General features: G+C 37.2%; 1 protein-coding gene across 3 annotated transcripts in view; it reads left to right on the forward strand.

The window, feature by feature from the left end:
• Positions 1 to 23325, forward strand: part of AKAP6 (A-kinase anchoring protein 6) — a 564294-nt gene that overhangs the window by 479950 nt on the left and 61019 nt on the right. For all 3 annotated transcript variants that reach the window (XR_006818743.1, XM_046008964.1, XM_046008965.1), the window contains 2 exons: positions 7595 to 7741; positions 10805 to 11029. Coding sequence is in view for 2 of the 3 variants with exons in the window: in XM_046008964.1 (XP_045864920.1) it covers positions 7595 to 7741; positions 10805 to 11029 (372 nt within the window). In the remaining variant the exon portion in view is untranslated. The remainder of the gene's footprint in view (positions 1 to 7594; positions 7742 to 10804; positions 11030 to 23325) is intronic.

Here is a 23325-nt window from a genome sequence, read left to right on the forward strand (position 1 = left end):
ACACACAGATGAAGCTGTACAGTTTTTTAAACAGTTTCATCAGTAACTTTTTTTTCTTTTTCACTATCCTCCTTCATATTGAGATTTTTTTCCCTCTGAGTTACCATTTAAGGAATTTTTAAATTCTATTTGAAACACTTTGTTTTCCCTCGGAATTGCAAACCACCAATATCATTTATTTTCTAGTAAATCATACTAATAGCACACCAAGACTATAGACCGAAAGACCCGCTCACTGTTCCTGACTAGTATAACTGTAATTCCATTGTTAAAAATCTATTTGTAGCAGGAAGCTTAGTGTTAGGTGGCTACAGCTACCGGAATCAGAAAAAAAAAAAAAAATCAACCTTAAAAATGCATGGCGTTTATGACATATTATGGGTTGAGCCTGAAAATGTTTCTCAAATGGTTCGTAATATGCTCTTATCAGTATTTTAGCAAATTGTGAAACTAATGGTGCAACTCCATTTCCTGTTTAATTGATGAAGTTAAAATGCTTGGTTGCTAATGAGTGTATTAGCAAACAATGTCCCCTCGACAGGCTTAAGTAGATCAGGATTTTTTTTTTTTTTGAAGCAGCTTACAGTCCTTATTTTTATATAACGAAAAAAATTGGCTGCCACAAAATTGCTAGATCAACTGAAGAAATGGTGTAATTATTGCTGTATAGTCATTTTGGCAATGTCAAACGGCCAGATTATAGTTTTCTAGTTCTCACACTAGAAAATAGTTATTTTCTTTTACAAACCATAGGCTTTTCCTACATTCTTCACTCAGGACAAACAATACCTGAAGATTTTAACTGCAGACTAAGCAGAAAACTTAGAAATGAGAAGAAAAAATAATATTTGAGTGAGTCTCCTCTCTTTGGTCCTCTTTTACAGTTAGCTCAGTATGAAAGTACCCAGCGAAGGGGTCCATAAAGGTTGCCTGGTTGAAACTAATTAAAGACAGGTCTAAATAGAAAAAGAAAAGAAAAGGGGATCAAAGGAATTACATTAGGTGTCAGGACGTTGTTTGGGGACATTTAATTTAGGTTTTTGTAATTCTGTTCCAGGAAAAAGCGAAATTCTAAAAATGTCCATTTTTTGCCATAATCCCACGTTTGCGTTATTTTTGCAATAAGATACGTGTCAACAGGCAAACATCTTGAAGAAATCATTTCGGCATTGGCGCATTAACACATTATGGTGAAAAGAGAGGCTTGTGCTTTTCATGCAGTGCATTTCAGTCTTCAATTAATGTGAAAGCACTACAATGCCTATGCAACTTCTCTTGCCTAGTGGTGCACCATTTATCATTGCAGTTTTACATTGACCTTGACACCCACTTCATTAGAATAAAGATTGTCTACCATTTAGGTTACATTGTTCCTCTGCACAGAGACCCCATGCAAATTTCTGTTCAGATAGAAGAGCTGCGAGGCTGTCAGAGGTCATCTGCATTAAATGATTGCTGCTATTTTCCAACTGCTTCTTTTCATTCTACTCAATTCAGGCTAGGAGGATCAATCAAGTCCTCTGCCTGAAACAGTGGGACTGCTGGGAATATAACTGTTTTGGGTAGTAGTGGATATGCCCTAAACAGTATTAAATATTTAATATAAACTCATTAAAGGCCATGCAAAGGCTTCAGAAAGATAGCGGATTTATAGGGAAATCAGAGGGGCTAGAGAACCTTTTAAAAAATAAATAAAAGAATAATCATCAGTTTTATAATTTTTGAGAGTAAGATTACAATTGTTCTAGGAACTTAGATCTTCGCTGTGGAGACTTCTTTCTGACCCTTGACATAGGTGGGGAAGGGACGAGACAGGCAGGCTGGGGGTTCTTATGGAGTATTTTACATGAAATCAGAATGAAAAGTTTTCAGTTCTTGGTGTTTTTATTTTTCTTCTATAACAATGAATTTTGCCCTGGGTATTTATTTTCAAAGGCTTAGGTATTTGTTATGTAAAAGAAGTGATTGGAGAAATAAGTTGCCAGGTTTCCTACTTAAGTTTTCTGAGTGATATAATTGGAATTAAATTATTAATGGGAGATACTTTAAAAAAGATTGTTTTATGATCTTCTATTAGGGAATTTGCAATTCATTTTAATATTTGTAGTTTGATTTATATTAAAGATAATGCAATCTATGTCCAATTAACAATACATGGCCAATGTAATGTGATTTCTAGATCATGCAAATGGAATAAGCTGGAAGAGGGGGTAAAACTCAATTCTTAACCTCAGATGTAATTTGCTGTGCGAGTTCTGGCAATTTTAAATGACATTGCACTTTTTAATTTTTCCAAAGGCTCAGCAGCAAATTTATCCCAATCAAGAAAGCCTATTATTAATTTACAAGGACAATTGTAGGAGTCTTTATAATTTCACTGTGCGATTATTCGCCATAAATTGCTAATGGTAAAATACAAAGAGTTTGCAAGAAATAACGACTATTATTTGTCTTGGGCTTGAACCCTCTTCCATCTTGCACATCTTCCTGAAGTGGTGGTGATATTGGCTCCATGTGAAACTCACGCATTGTGAGGGGCTGGACACTGGTGTTCTGGAAAAGGGGGCAGGGCCTGAGCTGCTGCAGGGACGGCGCTGGCCTCTAGCAGATTCCTGCACTCAGGGGCATGTACAGCTGAGCTGTGGACCCTGGACTTTCATGTAAAAAGACTCTTTGTTTGCCACTGAATGGCATTAGGCATGGACTTGCTGAGGGGCCACCATGAAGCCTCACATGAGGAGGGCAAACACTAGCCAGAAAGCACAATACGGGAGTCACAGACAGACGCATCTCTGTAGTTTTGTGCAAAAATGCGTATTTTCACGTATAGTTTTACCAGTAGTTTGGTGTTCTAGTGTATTCTTAGCATACGCTTTCTGGTAAATAGGCTAAAATACAATTTTCCCCCTTCGCTGTATTTTCTCTATTTTTCTGTTGTGAGTTTTCAAGAAAAGGGGATTATGCTGGATACACAGGTGTTTGTGGTATTATTTTGCCCTGGGAAAGATACTCAGACTTGTTATTCTAATAACTAAATCATTCTCCTTGCCTTAACTCTTCCTAACAGAAAGTCACATAAAACTCAAAAATATGGCTTAAGATGTAAATGCTCCAACCCTGAAGACACAGACTCGGACAGCCCTATTCTAATAATCAAGAAAATTCTTTGGTTTAATTCTTGTGTTTCTCGTAGCCCAAACTTCACTCTCTACTCAGCAATGTCTGGTCTCTTTTCAGCATAACCAACAGAAGCACCATACAAAAGTCTTACAATGGATGTCTTAATCTCTCTGTGTGCTTTTAGAGCATTATTTTGAATTCCATCATGCTGCCTTTTTTCTTTCCTCTTCTGAAGTTTTATTACAACAGCAGAATTCCCAGGGAGCTTTGGGGGCAAGGTTCACATAATATAGCCCTGAAGTTTTGCTTAGGTGGAATCCATCCCCCCATCCTGGCCATCTTTTGATGATCTTTCTATTTCAAAAAGATTCACTGGGTAGAGTCTTATAGCATTAGCTGTATGTAGTTTATTTTCTATTTTTTTTTATTTACCAGACAGTCAGCATCTACAACCCTTTCATGATGCTTTCTTTCTCTGACCTCACAGTGACAAGGCATCTTGTTCTTTAACATTGAGGGAGGCAGAAAAATGCTTGAGTTGCTCAATGTGTGCCTTCTATACCAGTTTCAAAATGGCTTATTCTTCTGGTTTCCATGGTGACAATTAACACTGTTTCAAGGCATTGTTCCAGTCTCCATTTGGGCAGAATTTTTGGTGTGATTTTTAACAACAACAAAAAAAGATTTTAGGAGGGAAAAGAACCCTTAGCATAACTGTCAAAAAAGTTATCTCAATCAAGTCTTTATGCATTTCTAATTATATTTACTTCAGAAACCCCTGTTTTTACAGGCTTTGTTTTATAATTCAATTTTAGCATTTGTATTTTTATAAAAAGTAAGCAATGAATAAGGATTTCTAAAAACTTCTTTAATTTTTGATTGAAACAGCAAGCTAGCATTTGTGGTTCTTTTTAACTTTGTTTTTAAAGTCTTCTTATATACCTTCCGTACACACAGGAGTGGCATTTAGGGTAGGAGGGGCCTGCATCTTTAATTTAGATCATTCACGTATCTATTAGGAGGCTTCATTAGTCAAAATTGAATTGGCCAAGCAAATACACTCAATAATAAATATGCCCTTTCAATAGAGTATATTTTATTTTTGACTAGACAGAGAGGCCCACAGCAGGTGCTGAGGGGAAATTAAATACGGGATGCTTATTTACCTTAGCACTCAAGAAAAGCCATCTGACTTTAACTTTGTTAATCTCATTTTTGGCTATTGAAGAGTAGTCTCTATCATAATATCCCCAGACTCTAGGACACAATGGGGCAGCCTCTGCTCACTTACTGCTGTGGGTGAAATGAATATGAAGATTAAATTATCCTCTCACCACAGGAGAAAGTAGCCTACTTGATAGGATGACTGAGAGCTGATGGAGCTGGCAGTTGATTCTCCCCGTCTAAGGCTATGAAAAGATGTTGAAGAGTGAAGAGCAAAATGTCTTGAGCCTCAACGAAAACTACCCTCTGGCATCGTTACATCCATATGCGACTTGAGGTCTTAGATCGTATCAGATTCAACCTTTGGAGCATCTCAAAAATTAAAATCAATATTTTTGCCTTAAATTACATGACATTCAAGTAGCTCTTGTGCACATACCAACATACCTAACAATTAGCTGGATTCTCTTAGCTTTCATAGTTTGAAGGCATTGTCCATCAATCACATCTTTAATCAAGCTATTTATACAGTAAGTTACGTGGTGACACGACAGGGAGCATACATAAATACAAGGGTTTTTAGTGTAATAATCTTTTATAATAGCTATTGCAGGGACTACTTACTTGTACCACGTTTCTTAGAGAAAGTTATTTTATTATGTCCAAAATTAAATTAATTGCTTTTCATATTTTTTATTATTACGAGATTATCATTTTTATGGGACAAATCTAAACTGTTCTCTGCCTTGACTGATCTGCTGTGTGGGAGCCGTTAAAAGTTGGGGTAAAGAGAGGGGATGGGCTTGTCATAAGTGACAGTGATAACTGGTTGAGGTTGCTCCCAGGTGGCACAGCCCGAGGACTCCTTCTGTCAGTGCACGTGGCATAAGCAAAAGATTTGAATAGGATTCTTCTGCCTACCTGAAATGCTGGTTTCCCCAATATTATGTCAAAGAAGTCTTACCAAATTAATTATGTAAATCTTTGTCAGCAGCATCATCTTTAGATGGGAATCTGATTGCAGAAAGCAGATTGCCCTCTCCTCAATCATCACTCTGATAAATAAAACACTATCTAGGTTTCTAGAATACTTGTTGAGTCTTTTGTCCAGAAAACTCCAGTGGCCAGTGTGTTTTTTAAATATTGGAGTGAGAGGGTCCTGGTAATCGCCTGGCATTAGAAAATGCAATCAGAATCTCCCACGTATCATGGGTCAAATTCTGGAGGAGCTCTAAAACAATTCTTGATTTTTTTCATTATGCATATTCATGTAATTTTGGGCACTTTGACACCCTGATCAACATTCATTAATACTATGAAATGCTTTAAATCACCTCATTTGAAAGATTTTGTTCTGTGATCCACAAATGACTAACATTTGGAGAAGGTTACATAATACAAATGATGTGCATGTTTAGTATAAATGGGAGATTAAAATCGGAAAGTAAAAGTATGCAAACATGTGCCCGTAAATGCTGAGGGTCTATTACCCAAAACAAGGAGCTCACACCTTCTTTTCCTTTAAGCTGCTTCCAATTGTATTTTAGTTTGGGATCTTATAGAATATCGTGTTTTCAGAGTGAATAACATGCCTGGGCCTGTTTTGAACTTGACTAATTTGCTGCTTTGCCCAGACAAAAGCTTTTCTGATTAGATCTGATAATGTGCTCATCTTGGCTCAGTTAGAGCAATGGAGCTATACTACCAAGGGCCTCAGTGGCCCAATTTACGCACCTCAAAAAAAAAAGGGAGATTGCCATTATATTTTGGAAATGTGCTAAAAAGTTGTAAAATATGTGTAATATTTTAACAGAATCTAGTTTTCTACTCACAGGTGATTTTCTGTGTAGTACATTTTAAAAAATATAGCCATAGTCATGTATAGCTATTCGTAATATAAGGCTTTCTAACTATGAAGTTATCCACGGAGTTATTTGAAGAGAATCACTATAGTAAGTGCCATACTAAATGGCACTTAGATTATCTCTAGCAAAACATCTTTCAGCAGAGACTCACCTGGCAGTTTGTTAGAATACTATGTATATTGGGAGAGAAGTGTCTGTAGTCAATTGTGATGTTTGGAGACATTTTATGGTCATCAATAAAGAAGCACAGATTTTTAACCATTTCCAAAGCACTGGTTTGCTCTTTTTTCCCTCTATATGTACCTCTTATCAAGCCCACACAGTTTTTAAATAAAAGAAAAATGGGGGGGGGGCAAGTGTTCACTGAGAATGCAGGATGAAGGTCACACAATCTTGGGGGATCTTTTTTTTTTTAAAGATTTTATTTATTTGACAGAGAGAAATCACAGAGAGGCAGGCAGAGAGAGAGGAAGGGAAGCAGGCTCTCCGCTGAGCAGAGAGCCCGATGTGGGACTCGATCCCAGGACCCTGAGATCATGACCTGAGCCGAAGGCAGCAGCTTAACCCACTGAGCCACCCAGGTGCCCCTTGGGGTATCTTTTTATTTGTACTACCCTATACTACCAGTCCTTTGTGGGGCAGAGATGAGAGATGGGCAGCACTCTGGAGCCAAATAGTGACTGAAATTAACTGTAATATTAAATCCCCCTGGACCAGGTATTTTCCTGTGTGGAATATTTTACATTAAAAATCAAATGTCTATGTAAACTTTACTTTAAAATGACATAAATCAGTCAGTTAAGGTGGCTCAGTCAGTTAAGCATCTGACTCTTTTGACTTGGTTCATGATCTCCTGGGTCATGGGATTAAGCCCCAAGTCAGGCTTCTTGCTCAGCTGGGAGTCTGCTTGAAAGATTCTCCCCCTTTGCCCTTCCCCTCCTTGCTCTCTCTCTCAAAATAAAATGAAATAAATAAATCTTCAAAAAAATAATAAAATGACATAAATCTTAGTCAACTAAATGGAATACCTTGAATGTTTATGTATGTTTGAATAATTATATTTGAACTATTTTCAGTGAAATCCCTCACCTCCTGAAGGTACTTGGGCTTAGCCTCCCCATACATTTTATTGGAAACAAAAACTTTTTTTTTTTTTTAAAGATTTTATTTATTTATTTGACAGAGAGATCACAAGTAGCAGAGAGAGAGAGAGAGGAGGAGGAAGCAGGCTCCCTGCCAAGCAGAGAGCCCCATGCGGGGCTCGATCCCAGGACCCCGGGACCATGACCTGAGCCGAAGGCAGAGGCTTTAACCCACTGAGCCACCCAGGCGCCCCGGAAACAAAAACTTTTAAGAGCCATGAGCATCAGTAACTCTGTGCTCAAAGATTTTTTAAGAACACCTGTCTCCCTAATGATATCTCTCCTTCTCTCTTCTCGTTCTAGAGATACAGTGTGGAAATGACCATCAGGGACCTGAAAAAGACGGAGCTGCTTAGTAAGGTTGAAGCTCTGAAGAAAGGTGGCGTTTTACTACCAAATGATCTCCTTGAAAAAGTGGATTCAATTAATGAAAAATGGGAACTGCTTGGGGTATTTGCATTTTTATTACTGTTTGTAGGTTATGTGTACATTTTTTGTGTAGTGAAGTACCCTAGCTGTCTGATTTCTAATTTGAAGCACAAATATCTCTCTCTTTCAATTCACTACCTACATTTCAAACAAGCTATTTATGCTATTATGAGGGAAAAACACTGCTTTTCCTCTTCTGTTGATTTTTTTTTTTTTTACTCTGAGCTTGTCTCCTCTCAGATTTTAATAATTTTGGTTCTTTAATACATAAAAAAGTAAGTAAAATATGCCATGTATTATAGGTATGCACCAAGTCAACTATAATACAGTATATCTGATATACACTGACTGTCATGCTTGAATGAATGTTAATAGAATTTATTCTGAAGGTACATGTTAGAGACATCCACTGTTTAACTATTTACTGTACCCTTCAGATGAAAAGTAGAGTTGTCACTACAGCTTTCAAGTCACACTAAAGCCACCAAAACAAAGATGCAGATCTGACCCAAATCTGAATTGCAGAATGAAATCAGCCTCTGTTTTGTGCCTCAATTTCCAGCTCACTTTTAACAAAAGCCAAAAAAAAAAAAAAAAAGTTTCGTGTAATTCATTTCACGCAATGATGGGCTGGGTCTCAGCCAAAGACTGAGATGCAGGAATCTGGCAAAAAGGCAATATAGAGATTCTGTTAACCAGAGACCAGGATGGCACTGTGCAGGAGACAGTGCCGTCCTTTTGTTGGAAGACAGCTGAGAGAGAGAGGTTAAACCGTATTTTTTCATCAACTTCTCCCCTAAATTGCCTTCACTTCAAATCAAGGGTAAGCTAAATTTGTCAATTACTTAAATGATTAATTATAACAGCAAAGTATGGGTGGTGTCAGTTATGGAGCATAATTTTGCATGCCTTCTCTTGCCTGCCTTTTTTTAATTTTAAAGAAATAATACTCCAAAAATATTTTGAATAAAAAGCTCTCCGTATACCTTGATGACTTGGAGGAATGCCAGTGTTCGGTTTATGCCATACTTAATCTAGGTGATTAAAAAACTGCAAGTTTAAATCTTTGCTTTCTCATCTAAATTCACAACACTCTACCCTTGTGCAAAGTAACTTAGAACATTGAAAGTTTTTCCTCTGGCCTACTATTAGCGTTACTTTTTAATAGTAATTAATGGCTTCCGCTTTATAATATGGTGATTTAAATTGGAGCCTACCGAATTCTACAGAATTCATTGATCTCCTGCAGGAGAAATGTGGTTAGTGTACAACATTTTTAAAGGGTTGTTTCACTAAACAGATGAGATCGGCAACTTTATGTGCTTGATAGAAGGAGCAATAGTTTATGCTGTATTTTCACATACCTATTTCTAATTTGAGAAGTAACTGACAGTCATCTTTTTTTGAAAATTGTTTAATGTCATGTATATTGCTTCCTCAACAAAAATTTTAAATCAACATAACATCCAAAAAAGAGACAGCGCATTTAGCTATCCTTCGTGAGTCAGATACCTGAAAAGGGGGTGCCATTTTGACAAAAATACCATTTGAGGACAATATGCAGAGTTTTGTAATGATTCAGGGAGAGAGAAAGGTGGAGGGAAAATTCTAACAAAACCTATGCCACACTAACACTATCAGGCATCCTGCTTTAATTGGCATGATTACATTTTAATTGGCATGAAAAAAATTTAAAGACAAGGATTTTAACTTCTAACAATAGTAAAATAGAGGGATATGGTTTTTAATATTACTTTCATCTAAGGTGAACAGTGTGGAATGGAAATACATTAGAATGAAATGTCAGTGGTGCGTACAGTTTAATCTGTGAAATTTTGTCCCCTGTGCTGCATATTACTCTGTCTCAATTGCATATTAAACAAGCCTATCAAGGCAGGCATTGGCATCTGCTGTGCTGACACAAATTGTGAATTAAATGAAATTGATGTCCTCTGTCGTATATTTATGAAGACGGACCATTCTCTGAAGTATTCTGTTTATGAAGAATTTATGATTGCAAACTGTTCCAGAACAAAAAAGTGGCAATAAATTCTTTTTTGTGACCCTACCCTCCAAGGGCATTGATTTCACCTCCTGCTGCTACTTTTGTCACAGCATAAAAACAATAGCTAAATCTGGATTCCACTGAGGGTCTTCAAATTATCAATATTTGCACCATGAAAATACAAGGGTATTGCCAAGAAAGGCTATTTTTCTGTTATGATCTCCTAAAGATACTATTTACAGAACACTACACAGCAAATGAATGTTTGTTGACTTAATTTTATTTGTGTTTTAAAGCTTATTTTTGTAGGTTTAATTCATCATTATAGATTAACTCCTACTGATTCTCCAGAGTGTTTTCCACCAAAAAAAAAAAAAAAAAAATCCCTCTCAGCTGCACGTTCATGCCATAGTGGTTAATCTAAGAAGGCTTCTAAGTGGATTGGGACTTACTTTGACACGTATATTAGAAAGTCTAGCATCCAGAAATGCAAAGTGGGAAGAATTGTGGGGTTGAACAATTTTCCAAGTCAGGTAAAATGCAACAACAGCACCAAGGAAGCTACCCCTTCTGAACAGCCCTTAGTCATATAGTTGGGGAAAATTGTACTTTATGAAACCAAAAAAAAAAAAAGGAATATAATTCTCCATGCATAATCTACTCTTGGCCTCTTTAGTATATTGATTAAACTCAGACTTCTATCTCCTGAAAATGTTATGCAGAGAATATTTTACTGTAAACTCCTATCATGAGAATTCAAATGAATTTTCATCAGTGACCATGGTGAACTTTTCCTTCCTGTTAAAGGAAATTATAAGTGAATGAGGTCTTCTTAAGCCTCTAGTGGTAGTCAGAACAACACACACTGCTCAAGAATTCGAAAATCCTAAATGGAACAATGAGCTCATCTGAACTGAATGTCCGTTGTGAGGTGGCAGGTGCAGCTGGACACCTTCCAGGTGACTCTTGCTGCTAACCAAATTGTGGTACATTTTTGGTACTGAAGCTAATATATGTTTTTGTTTTCTTGTTGGTGGTTTTTGTTTGTTTTTGTTTTTGTTTTTCATTGGATGCGTTAGAAAACCCTCCGACAGAAGATCCAGGACACAATGGCAGGACACAGTGGGTCTGGTCCACGTGACCTGCTCTCTCCCGAAAGCGGAAACCTGGTAAGGCAGCTGGAGGTCAGGATCAAAGAACTGAAAGGGTGGCTAAGAGATACAGAGCTTTTCATCTTCAATTCCTGCCTGAGACAAGAAAAGGAAGGAACAATGAATGCTGAGAAACAACTGCAATACTTTAAGGTAATAAAAAAACAATCAAAGTTGATAAAAAGCTTTCTTTATGGTAGGGATGAAATATTTATCAAGTACATAAAGTATGATACCCATGTATCTATGTATCACTGTGTACTTAAATGTTTCCTTGGATTTATAGACACCCTCCACATTTCTTGTATGCCAACGTCTGTGTGTGTATAAAGATGAACATTAAGCCTATCAAACACACATTGTACAGGGGAGATGGCTGCTGCTTGTGTTTTGTGCAATGCCTGTGGAGGGAGGGTTTGATAAATTAAAAGCAGACCAGCAAACACTAAAGATTACTGAGGACTTTGAGAGGCAGACCTAAATGTTCCATAAATAATATGGCTAAAAATACTTCCATAAATTGATACGATAAAAGCACGTGATTTAATTGAAGACCATTAGTGCTAACAAAAGGAAACATGATTTTTACATAAGAGAGAATCAACTACTTACGAAGGGAAGACATAAAGTAAGAGGTTCCTCCATGACAGGCACATTCCATCGTTGGAAAGCGCCAACCTCAGCCAAACATCGTGTGCACATTCACTGTGTGTCCACAAAGAAGAAGCATTTACCCCTTTGTTTCCACGGTTTATGCCGTATCTACTGAAAAGCAGTTTAGAATCCGAATATTTTCTTTTATTGCCTACGCCAGCCTGTACTACCTGAATCCTCCTGTAAATGCGGTGACTATTTGGGCTCTGGCTGTTGTCAGTCTGAGGCTCTGGGGTTATAGGATATGAACTGGGTGGCAAGAAACCTTCTGACATGAATGGTCTCAAAGAGGAGAAAGGAGAAAACCAATAAAGAATTTCTTAGGACCAAGCAACTGTTTCTTCGCAAAGCCTTCCAGGACCAGATTTTATTCAGCCCCCCAGTCCCCAACCCCAGGCCCCGCCATCCCCTCGCAGCCCTGCAATCTTCCAGCAATCGATCAGAGAATTCAGTCAAATGCGGTTCACCTTCCATCTGCCAGACAGGTAGGCTCACCTTGCTTACCTGCATAGCCCCGGAGGAGAAGCCCTCAAAGGTAAGACCACACAATACTTCCCAATAAACTGCCTGCATTACACACCTGCGGACTCTTTTGGTTGAAAACCTCCTCTTCTGCCATTCAATTGACAAGACCAAACTTGGAAATTAAATGAAGCGTCTTCCAAGGCAAATGGGTTTTCCTAACTGAAATCTTTATCTGGAAGATTTGTTTTTCATATCTACTGTCTTTCCCTGACCCCCCCATTGCAGGGAGATGGAGTCTTCAGGTATTTGAACACTGTGTTATTTGAACATTACATGGACCTTATAAAGCATCCTGGTCATTACTAGGCTGGATTATGTGAAATATATTTTTCTCTATAGCATCTATATCATAGCTTTAGTGAACCAGTTAATGACCCCAGACAAATGTGTGACCTTGGTCATATTTCTTGTATTATCCCTTGGTGTCTCAATTTCTTCACCTATAAAATGGGATAGTGATAGTATCTATCTCACACAGTTATGAGTTTACATACATAAATTATTATTTCTACTTTTCGTAACAGTACATTTAAGGGATAGGACTCTCTTAATATTATAAACCCTGAAATGTTACATAATAATTGGAAATAATAACGGGAAGTTTGTTACTACAATTATTTATATACCTGCCTACCACCACATTTCATAGATATTTAAAAACAACCCCCCTTCCACTTTTGTTGTTATTATAAATGAAAAAAGGAGCATTTCTGCGTTAAGTTTGCTGATGCTTCCAAAAGACATTAGCTTTATGCTTTAGCTTTGTATAGGGTCATCAACATGATTTTCAGCTATCCTAGAAGCAAATTTAAGAGTTTCAGAAACAGGGAAACAGGGAGAGACAGAGAGGAATCTCTAGCCTTCCAGATCATTAGATAGTTCCTAGGTGTCCTAGTCATTTGGTAACACTTTCTAGCCACGATGGAAATATTCACTACACCTAATTCATTATTTACCATGTGCATTTTAGTGGCCCAAAATAATCCTAGAATTTTCATTTCAAAAGTACCAGAGACTATCACATGCTTTTTGCTATTTTATTTCTTTTTTCAAAGAGTGTTTTTCTTAGAGCATTTTTATGTTTTCCATGTCACTATTTATGAACTAAATGCTTTTATACCGCACTCTTGTATATTTAGCTGTTTTTAAAATAATATAATAAATACAGAAATTTTCTACCCCTCCCCCCAAAAGGTAGGACTTTGATGATAATGTTTACCTCCCCATATGGTTTCCCAGCCTTATTCTATCCCTTCCTCTCCTCACTTAAGATAATCATAAACCCAATATTCTTTGTTCCCTTGCTTTCCTTTGATAGGAAAGAATATTTTTGATTTTAGTTGTTTTTAACTTTATAAAATGGTAATCATGCTGTATGTTATCTTTTAAGACTTCCTTTTTCATTTAATATTATAATGCCAAGATTCATTCATGTCTTTGACTATGGCTGTAATTCACTTATTTTGACAATTGTATGATATTCCATCATGAGTATATACATATATCTCATTTAATGCTAATAGCAACCTATGAAGTTGGTATAAGGATCTTGATTTTGCAGGATATTCCTATGGAAACAGGTATATGGAGGTTAAGTTCTGTGTGTCCTAGGCCACATATGAGTGATAGAATTAGGTTTTAAGTCATACAGAATTAGGCTGACTTTAAAGCCTCTGAACTACTATGCAAAATTGCTATTTATTGATATTTACTGAATGCCCTTCAATGCCAGATGACTCAAAGGGAAAAACAGGATGGAACTAAATGTCACTGTGTCTTTGTGGTTGGTTTATCAGCCACAATCTTCAGCAGTTTGGCCAGAATAGCAAATAGATTTAGCTACTGAAGTTCTTGGGAGGTGAAAATATTTGTGTTCTTATTTTACATTTTTTTACTGTATCAGTGTAAACTTCTTTGGCATGTGCCACTTTTTAAATTGAAATGTTCAAACTTTTTTGAGATTGTGGCGCCCTGATAATTATTCTGTATCCCTTGAAACTTTAGTCCCTTCTAAAGTTTGAGCTTGAGGAGTTTGATCAGATCAGCTAAGTGGACCCAGCATGATGGCATTTCTTTTTTGTTTTGTAAGAAAGCTTTACGCCTGTCTGTTGGAATAAATGTCTTTCCTTGCCAGAATTTTAAATATTTCTGAGCTGTTTACTCTTTAGTGCTTAGTGTATGATTAATCAAGTGTTCTGTATATTACCACATTCATTGGATGAATTAAACCAAATGTTTGCAATATAATAATAATGTAACATAATGTTTATAACCTGCCAGAATCATAATTGATAATAAGCATATGCAGAATAAAAACTTCTTACTTACCACAAATCCAAAGACCAGATAACCTTTGCCTTCTAAGTGATAAAGCCTCTCAGATAAGAGTTATTCTTTTTTAAGATTTTATTTATTTATTTGACAAAGAGAAATCACAAGTAGGCAGAGAGGCAGAGAGAGAGAAGGAAGCAGGCTCCCTGCCAAGCAGAGAGCCTGATGCGGGACTCGATCCCAGGACCCTGAGATCATGACCTGAGCCGAAGGCAGAGGCTTAACCCACTGAGCCACCGAGGCACCCTCAGATAGGAGTTATTAAAGAAGCTTAAGTGTGGAACTCTTTGGCACATTTCTCTTCTTGTGTGTTCCCAAATGTCTTCTACTGTCATTGGTCACAGTGGAGACAGGCTCTATCCATAGGACTTAGCTTTATGATTCTCCATTCTCTGAAATCTCAGGCTTTTAACAGAATGAATTCTTTTATATGCACCAAGAGCAATGACAGATAAGCTATAGTGCACTGCCCAGGAAAATGGTGTGGGAGGGTGCTGCTTATGAAAAGGAAAACCCATCACTTTGTAGATTCAGCTGTTTCCTTCTTAGAGTTTGGTCTGGGATGAGAAAAAGGATCAGGCTCAAGTATTCAGAAGAAGAGAAAAAGCAATTGTGGAATGTATTATTTCTCTCAAAGGCAGTAAGTGTGATTAATGTGGGATGAGACACAAGGCAAAATTCTACCTAAGAAAGAAAGAGTCAAAGCCCGGCATGGGGAGATACATGAAGGTGTGAACCATTACAATCAAATATGGGGAGCATGTCAGAAATTTAATGAGGTCAGCTGGCAAAGGGCTTCTTAGAGTTGTGTGTGTGTGTGTGTGTGTGTGTGTGTGCGCGCGCGCGCGCACGCGTGGGTACGCGCACATGCATGCACAGCTTTAAGGCCTTTGGCTGGAAAGCACTACTCTTTAATGATGATCCTTCAAAGAGAAAATAATTGCTTAATCATATGTTCCTTGTATTCCATAACTAAATTCATTATTCTAAAGACTCAAATTGAGGAGAAATTATTCAATACTAGCTCAAAGAGGGGGCGGCACTGGACTGGGCCCAGAACCAGCCCGGGAAGGACAGGTTTAGAGCTGCCAAGAGGCTCTGTCATCAAGAAGGTGAATGAGTGGAATAGATTTGGTAAGCTTGGCGATGATTAATGCCCCACATTTGCTTAGTAATTTAAATTGGACCAAGCACTTTTACCCAAGCTATTCTACTTAAACTTTACACTACTTATGTAAGGTGAAAATTATGATCACTTTCTTAGGGGTCTTTTTATTTATTTTTATGAATGACAAACTCAAAAGTTTGTCATTCATAAAAATAATGAACTTGAGAGGTCAAACAGCATGATTTGTTTGAATCCACATAGCAATTAGCATCAGAGACAAAGCAAAAGCTATGGTCTTTGGGTTCAAATTCCAGTATTCTCCCATCCAGTCATTCACCAATCCTTCAGAATAAACATTGAAACCCTGTTGTCCTCTAAATCAAGGGTTGGCAAACATTTTCTGTAAAAGGCCAGATAATACAATCTCTGTCACAATTACTCAACTCTACTGCTGTCCTGGAAAAGCGGCCACCAGTAATATATAAATGAATTAATATAGTCTGTTCAATAAAACTAATTTACAAAACTATTTACAAAAGCAGGCAGTGGGCCAGATTTGGCCCTTAGGCTTTAGGTCCCTGACCCTGCTCTAGATTACAAAAATTATCATAACATGGGAATGGCTACCATCTACATCTCCTTTTCAGAAAGGAGGCCATGCTAGAATTGCAGTAGGAGGAACGAAGTGTTCTTTAACAATTTGAGCAAGGACAACTAATACTTAGCAAGTGTTCGTAGGGTGTCAGTCAGTTTCTAAGTGTTTTACCTGCATTTGCTTATTTAATCCTTACCACCATCCTGAGGCAGGTATTTTATTATCCTGTATCTCTGGACGAGAAAACAGAGGCAGGGAAAATTGAAGTAATTTGCTTGAGGTCATTCAGGTAGTTAATGACAGAGCCAATAGTCGGGCCTAGTAAGTCTATTCAGAATTGGTCTCTACTTTGTAAACCCAACAGTCCCTGGGTCAAAGATCTATTTCTGGGGGTGCCTGGGTGGCTCAGTGGTTTAAGCCGCTGCCTTCGGCTCAGGTCATGATCTCAGGGTCCTGGGATCGAGCCCCGCATCGGGCTCTCCGCTCAGTGGGGAGCCTGTTTCTCCCTCTCTCTCTGCCTGCCTCTCTGCCTACTTGTGACCTCTCTCTCTGTCAAATAAATAAATAAAATATTTTAAAAAAAAGATCTATTTCTGAAAAGAGAAAAACACATTAAATGGTAGCCTACTCTTGTTCTTTTCCCATTGCTGAATACTTGACAGCCAGCTGAAGGAAGTCAGTCAGTCAATGTTTTAAATCTTGGAAATCAAAAATTTAGGGTGGAGTCTTTAAAATGGAGTCAAATTAACTATCAAATGTGTAGCATTACTAACTAATCACTCTGAAAAGGAATATCACTAATTGACTTTCTTTAAAAAAGAGGTAAATAAAAGAGCTAAACACAGTTCATGTGTTGAGGAAATATTTTCCCAAATCTCACTGTATAATTTCCAAAAGTAAAAAATCCAGGCAAGATAGTTAGAGGGAATTTCCCATGTCCACTCTAAATAATCTCAAATGCCACCATAAATAATCACACTTCCTGTGTCCCTCACAACCCACATTTTTAACGAGATTAGGTTGGAAGACAGAAGAGAATATTTTGGTAGTTTTGAAATAAGTGAAAGGAAGCTGTGGTTCCTGCAGGTCCAGGATCATCCCCATTGCTGTGTCCTGACGCCATTATAAACTTTGTAATGATGTTGTTGGCAAAGCTGCAAAGAATTACAGTGATTCAGTCTGGCTGTGACAAAAGCGTGCGAATGCTTTCAAAATCAACGAACATCAGACAGGACGTAATCTTTTCTATTTGTCTTAGATAGATTTTTTTAAAAGAAGTTTTTATATTAACCAATCATTTCATCAAAAGAAAATACCGAATTAAACTTTTATCAGATATTTTTTTTCCAGCGTATGTAAAAAAATCCATCATCTAACAATTTAGTAATTTTAAGTCACTGGATACAATCTAGAACTGCCTTTAAAAATTTTGACTGGGTTAAGGTTTAAATTCAAAGATAGGGTTAAATAAATGTAATATACACTACCATCTGGGGGTGTTGGGAAGACCCACAGGGAATTTTTATAGGTAATCCCAGTACAGCCTTTTAAAGTAAATAAAAAGAAACAACAGAGGCATAATTCTTTCTGAGCATACCTTTTACTGGAAGAAGATGCTGCATGATTTCTATGAAGGGAAATGGGTTGAGGATACAAAGACATAGCTATATACTCATTTCATATGTGTCATTTGTATAACTGCTATCAGGTAAACCAGATTCATGGAAATTAAAGGCTGCAATGCTAATCTAGAAAGATGAGAGAGGTCTCACCCATCTTTACTTTATGGCTACTTAGGAAATCAATAGAACTGAATTTAGTCTCTGAAACCACTGTGTTTCTATTTCTATTTCTATTTCTATTACTGTTTCTATTCTTTTCTTTTTTTAAAGATTTTATTTATTTGACAGACAGAGATCACAAGTAGGCAGAGAGGCAGACAGAGAGAGAGAGGGAAGCAGACTCCCTGCCGAGCAGAGAGCCCGATGAGGGGCTCGATCCCAAGACCCTGAGATCATTACCTGAGCTGAAGGCAGCGGCTTAACCCACTGAGCCACCCAGGCGCCCTTACTGTTTCTATTCTTAATTCTTCATTTATTTCTTAACATTACTTAAGTGTTAATTTTATTGTTAATAAACTCAAATTAGGAAGAAACTTGGAGAACAGAATTACAAACTTTTCTCCATGCTCTCCACTTATCTAAATATAGGATGGGAACAATGCATCTGACCCATAATAGTGAGGAAGTTTACACCAATGGGTTCAAGATGCTTAGATTTATAGTGGTTCTACCTATTTCTAATCCATGATCTTCCTTAAAGCCTTAGGTTTCTCATCTTAAAAATGAAGATAATAGGGGTGCCTTGGTGGCTTGGTTGGTTAAGCGTCCAACTCTTGATTTATGGCTCAGGTCATGATCTTATGAGATAGACCCATGTCAGATTCTTTACGAAGTTTTCCCCTCTCACCTGTGAAAAGGACAGCTCTTTAGGATGCAGTATTCCAGATCCCAGATTATCAAAAGTGGGTTCCACATCAGTCTACTTTTCAGCTTTTGAACAAGATGGTGAAATAGCTACTTAGAGTCCCTCTTCTTTCTCATTTTCTTTCTCCCTGACCTTTTGTAAACACTCTTTAGATCTTCATCCTATTTTTCCTGGATTACAGCTTTACATACACAATTAGATCTCCATTTAAGGAAATAAGCAAAATTCCTTTTTTTTTCATGTTCATAATGAGTTGTCAGTCCTCTTCTGTAACTTTAGTACATTATTCTTTTACAGCTTACCAATAAATATTATTTATTGAGTACCTTCACTGGGTCATGTTGGTTGGCAACATTATGATTTAGGATTTCCAGCTATGTGATCTCGGTAAATAATTTTTTTGCCTGATATTCTTTATTTGTAAATTAGGTTTTTGGTTTGAAAGGATTCCCTTCACCTCTAGCATTCTGAGACTTTGTAGTAGGCATCTTTTTCCTTTGATAACTTTATTCAGTTATAGATGCCATTTAATTCCTCTAAACAACACTTTCAGTGTGACACAAAACTTCCAAAACATAGTCAATTCAATATACCCAGAGTCATGTTTTACTTCACTGAGAATGAAGCTTCAGAAGGACAAAGGCATCTTTTGAACCAGCATTCATTGCCTTTGGTACCACAGTAGCTAACTTTGTCTTTGTACCCATTTCCTTTCCAGCATTATAGTATCTTTATAATTTGAATAGAGATGCTCATCTAAAATGGGAAAGAAAAGGTCTTCCTAGTTATGAATTTCAGTCAGAATGGTGGCACAAGTAACATGAATATGTATTTTTTTTAATTTGTTTATTTGACAGAGATCACAAGTACGCAGAGAGGCAGGCAGAGAGAGAGAGGGGGAAACAGGCTCTCCGCTGAGCAGAGCGCCCGATGCGGGGCTCGATCCCAGGACCCTGAGATCATGACCTGAGCTGAAAGCAGAGGCTTTAACCCACTGAGCCACCCAGGTTCCCCCATGAATATATATGTTTTAGTTTTTTTATACATCTCGGGACTTGGTTGATTTAAAAATAGAAAGAACTATACCAATAAATGCGGGTACAGTGATGACAAACAAATGTACAGGTCTGTCCCCACTGGTCATTAATTTTAACCAAGAAAACCCTTGGTTAAAATTAATGACCAGTGGGGACTCAGATGGTTAAGCATCTGCTTCTGCTCAGGTCTCCAGGTCCTGGGATTGAGCCCTGCATTGACCTTCCTGATCAGTGGGGAATCTGTTTCTCCCCTCCCCCTCTTCCTTTCCCTCCTGCTTGTGAATGAATAAATAAAATCTTAATATACATATATATATATATTTTGAAATTAATGACCAGGGTGAAGAGATGGAAGGTTTGAATCAAAGAGGATGAATCAGAGACCCTACAGTCAGAGACCCTCCCCTCACTTTATTCCTTCCTCATCAATTAGGTGCCCTGAAGTCCTTCATGATGTATCTAAAAGCATAATATATCCTTGACTGTCATTTTTGTTGTCAGTTTTTTAGCATATTGTTTTAGGTGAATTTTTTATAAATTACATTCTAATGAAATCTGAAAGTCTGTATCTTTTAGTAAAAACACTAAGCCCATTCCCATTTAGTTTCTTGATTAAGATTGCTGATCTTTTATTTCATCATGTTCATTCATTTATTCATTCAGTAAATATTTCTTGGAACCTTTCATGTGGCAGGCACTGGGCTGAGTGTTAGTGATGCATGGAGCTTACACGTTAGTCTTGTTTAAACGTTTTGCTGTAAGACATGTTGTTTTGTTCATTTTTACCCTAGTAAATTGGAATATTTTTTAACATATCCTTTATATCCAATAACAATGCATTGACTTTTTACTGATGCCACTTTAAAAATGAGAAATCGACTTCTCTGCATCCTCTTCCCTATTTCTCCATTTTTGTTACTATAATCTTGGATTTAGTTATTAGCTAATTTTATTATTAATTTACTAACTTAATTAAATTCTTTCTCATACTTGTAATAATTTCTTTTGATGTTAGCATTATATTTCATAAGAATATGAAAAATAATTCAGAATATTTTATAATACTCATTTCATTGCTCAATATCAGTTTTTTTATACCATGGTTTTCCATTTTCTTACAAAAATTACTCTTAGTACTATTATATTGTCTTCTAATAATTTTTATAGGAAAAGTACATTCTTAGTATATCTTCCAAACCTTTACATGTCTGAAAATGTGTTTTGCTTGACCTTGCATGTAAACAGTAGCTTGGCTGAGTATAAAATTTTGCCAAGGGGAATATAACCTTTGACCATCAAAACTGTCAGTGATTCTTTTGGCATTTATTGTTCTGAAGGAGAGATCTGATTTTAGTTACTACATAGTACCCTTGTTTTTCCACTTATATATGAATGGGTGTTGGTCTCTTTTTATTTCTTTTGCTGGGAACCTGGTGAGTCCTAATTTTTTTCGAAAACTGAAATTCTGCTTTCAATCAGAGAGTTTTACCTACTGTTTGATTATCACAAGTTGCCCACACATTTAGTTCCCTCCTTTTAGAAATCATTCCATGCATATTGAGTCAGCTAGATCTTTCCTTCACTTAAAGAAGTGTATTTTTATTTCTTCTTCTTTAACAGGGACTTTTGGTGGAATTTTCAAGGTTGTTTTCTGGTTTTGCAGTACCTAATTTTGTAGGTTGTCTTCATTGCAATCTTTAATTCACCAGAAGTTCTTTTCATCTTTGTACAATTTTCCCAATCTTAATTTGTCTCATTTTCAGAAGTGCCTACCTCAGTGCTATGGATGCAATATTTTTGTGCATATTTTTGAGAAATGGATTAAAAATTTCTAAGGTTTTCTTTTTTCTTGTATTAATTCTGTTTCAAAAGGAATCTATTAGTCTGTTGCTTTCAGTGTTCAAATTGGCCCCACCCTTGAACTACAGTGTCTTCCTTTCTGTGGCTCTTTATTCTTAAGTAGGGAGTTTTGTTTTCTGGAACTAAGTGTTGAGATAGGTCCTCCGAGAGATTCTGTAAGTGGCTTCCTGTACAAATATTTCAGGCCCAGACGAAAAGGAAATGGGAAATTTCAATTCCCCTTAGTTTTATTTAAATCCCAGAATGAGAAAAATAGACCATATACAAGGGATAGCAAATTGTCTATTGATACTGAAGCATGAAGTACCTACATCTCTACTCTCAGATGAGGCTGAAAGCAAGCTAAGGAATCTACGCTTTTCTCATTCATCAGGGGCATCTTCAGTATCCCAGAGCAGGAGAGTAGTCTTGCAGAGTTGTGTCCATTAGCTGTGAGAGAGGAAGTTCCATTAGAAGATAGCTCTTCTGTGACTTGGGTGATAAGTTCTGGGGACTTGAAATAGTGCCATTATAGTGGAAGATAGGAGGCTGGATTTAAGAGGGACTTCAGGGTTAGAGGTGACGGGATTTGGGAACTGCTATGCTGCTAGGGGTGTGAAAGTAGAAGGCCTTCCCCAGATTTTCTCCCAGTAAGAGTCCCTCTCTTCCTAGAATGCTGTTGCTTCTGTCTTTAAATAAGGAAGAGAATCTTCAACAAAAAGCCTTGTAAGTAGTAGAACATGTGTAAAGATAGAGGAGCTGATACCTAAAAAGAGAAGCCAGTTCAAGATTATTTGGAATTTATTTATTCAATACTTTTCAATACTTTTCTGTTATGCAAACACCTGTGTCGGGTGTTGTGCTGGGTACTAGAGTGAAACATCCATTGTCCTCTTCCAAGGAACACACAGTCTAAAGGGGGATAGTAACAAGTCAACAGCAAGTAGAATAGAATGTAGTACGGGCATAGTGTGCTGTGGAAGTATGTGGGGCATTACTGGGGAATGGCAAGGAATTTCCTAGAATAAGTGACTCTTAAGTTGAGATCTGAAGTGAAGGAGGGGAAGAGTGAACAGAATAGTATGTGCATGTGCCTGGAGGTCTGGAGATAAGAGATTGAAGAAATTCCTGTGTTTGTTTCAATGTTATCCTGGTGTCCATAGGTAGGAATCTATGTGTCTTAGCAACAAACTAGAGTGCAAACTTCTTTTTTTTAATTAAAATTTTATTTCTTTTAGAGCAATTTGAGGTTCTAGCAAATTGAGGGAAAGGTACAGAGATTTTCCATTATACTCCCTGCCCCCACACATGCACTGCCTCCCCGTTATCAACTTATCCCACCAGAGTGGGACATTTGTCACAACTGATGAACGTGCAGTGACAGATTGTGATCACTCCACGTTCATAGTTTTACTACAGTTCACTCAATGCTTACATTCTGTAGGACTAGACAGCTGTATAATGACATGTATCGGTCATTATGGTTTATCATACCGAGTATCTTCACTCCTCTAAAAATCTTCTGTGCTCTGCCAATTCATTCCTCACCCCTACCCCCTGCCCCAAACCCTGGCGGTCCCTGATTTTTTTACTTGCATAGTTTTGCCTTTTCCAGAATGTTGTATGGTTAGAATCATACAGCATGTTGCCTTTTCAGATTGATCTCTGTCACTTAGTAATATGCATTTAAAATTCTTCTATGTCTTTTTCATGGGTTGATAGCTCATTTATTTTTAGCACTGAATAATATCCCATTGTCTGATTATAACATAGTTTATTAATCCATTCACCTACTGAAGGACATCTTGGTTGCTTCCAAGCTTTGGCAGTTATGAATAAGGGTACCATAAATATCCATATGCAGGTTCTTGTG

Source organism: Meles meles, chromosome 6 (assembly GCF_922984935.1).
Source record: "Meles meles chromosome 6, mMelMel3.1 paternal haplotype, whole genome shotgun sequence".
Classification (NCBI taxonomy): Eukaryota; Metazoa; Chordata; class Mammalia; order Carnivora; family Mustelidae; genus Meles; species Meles meles.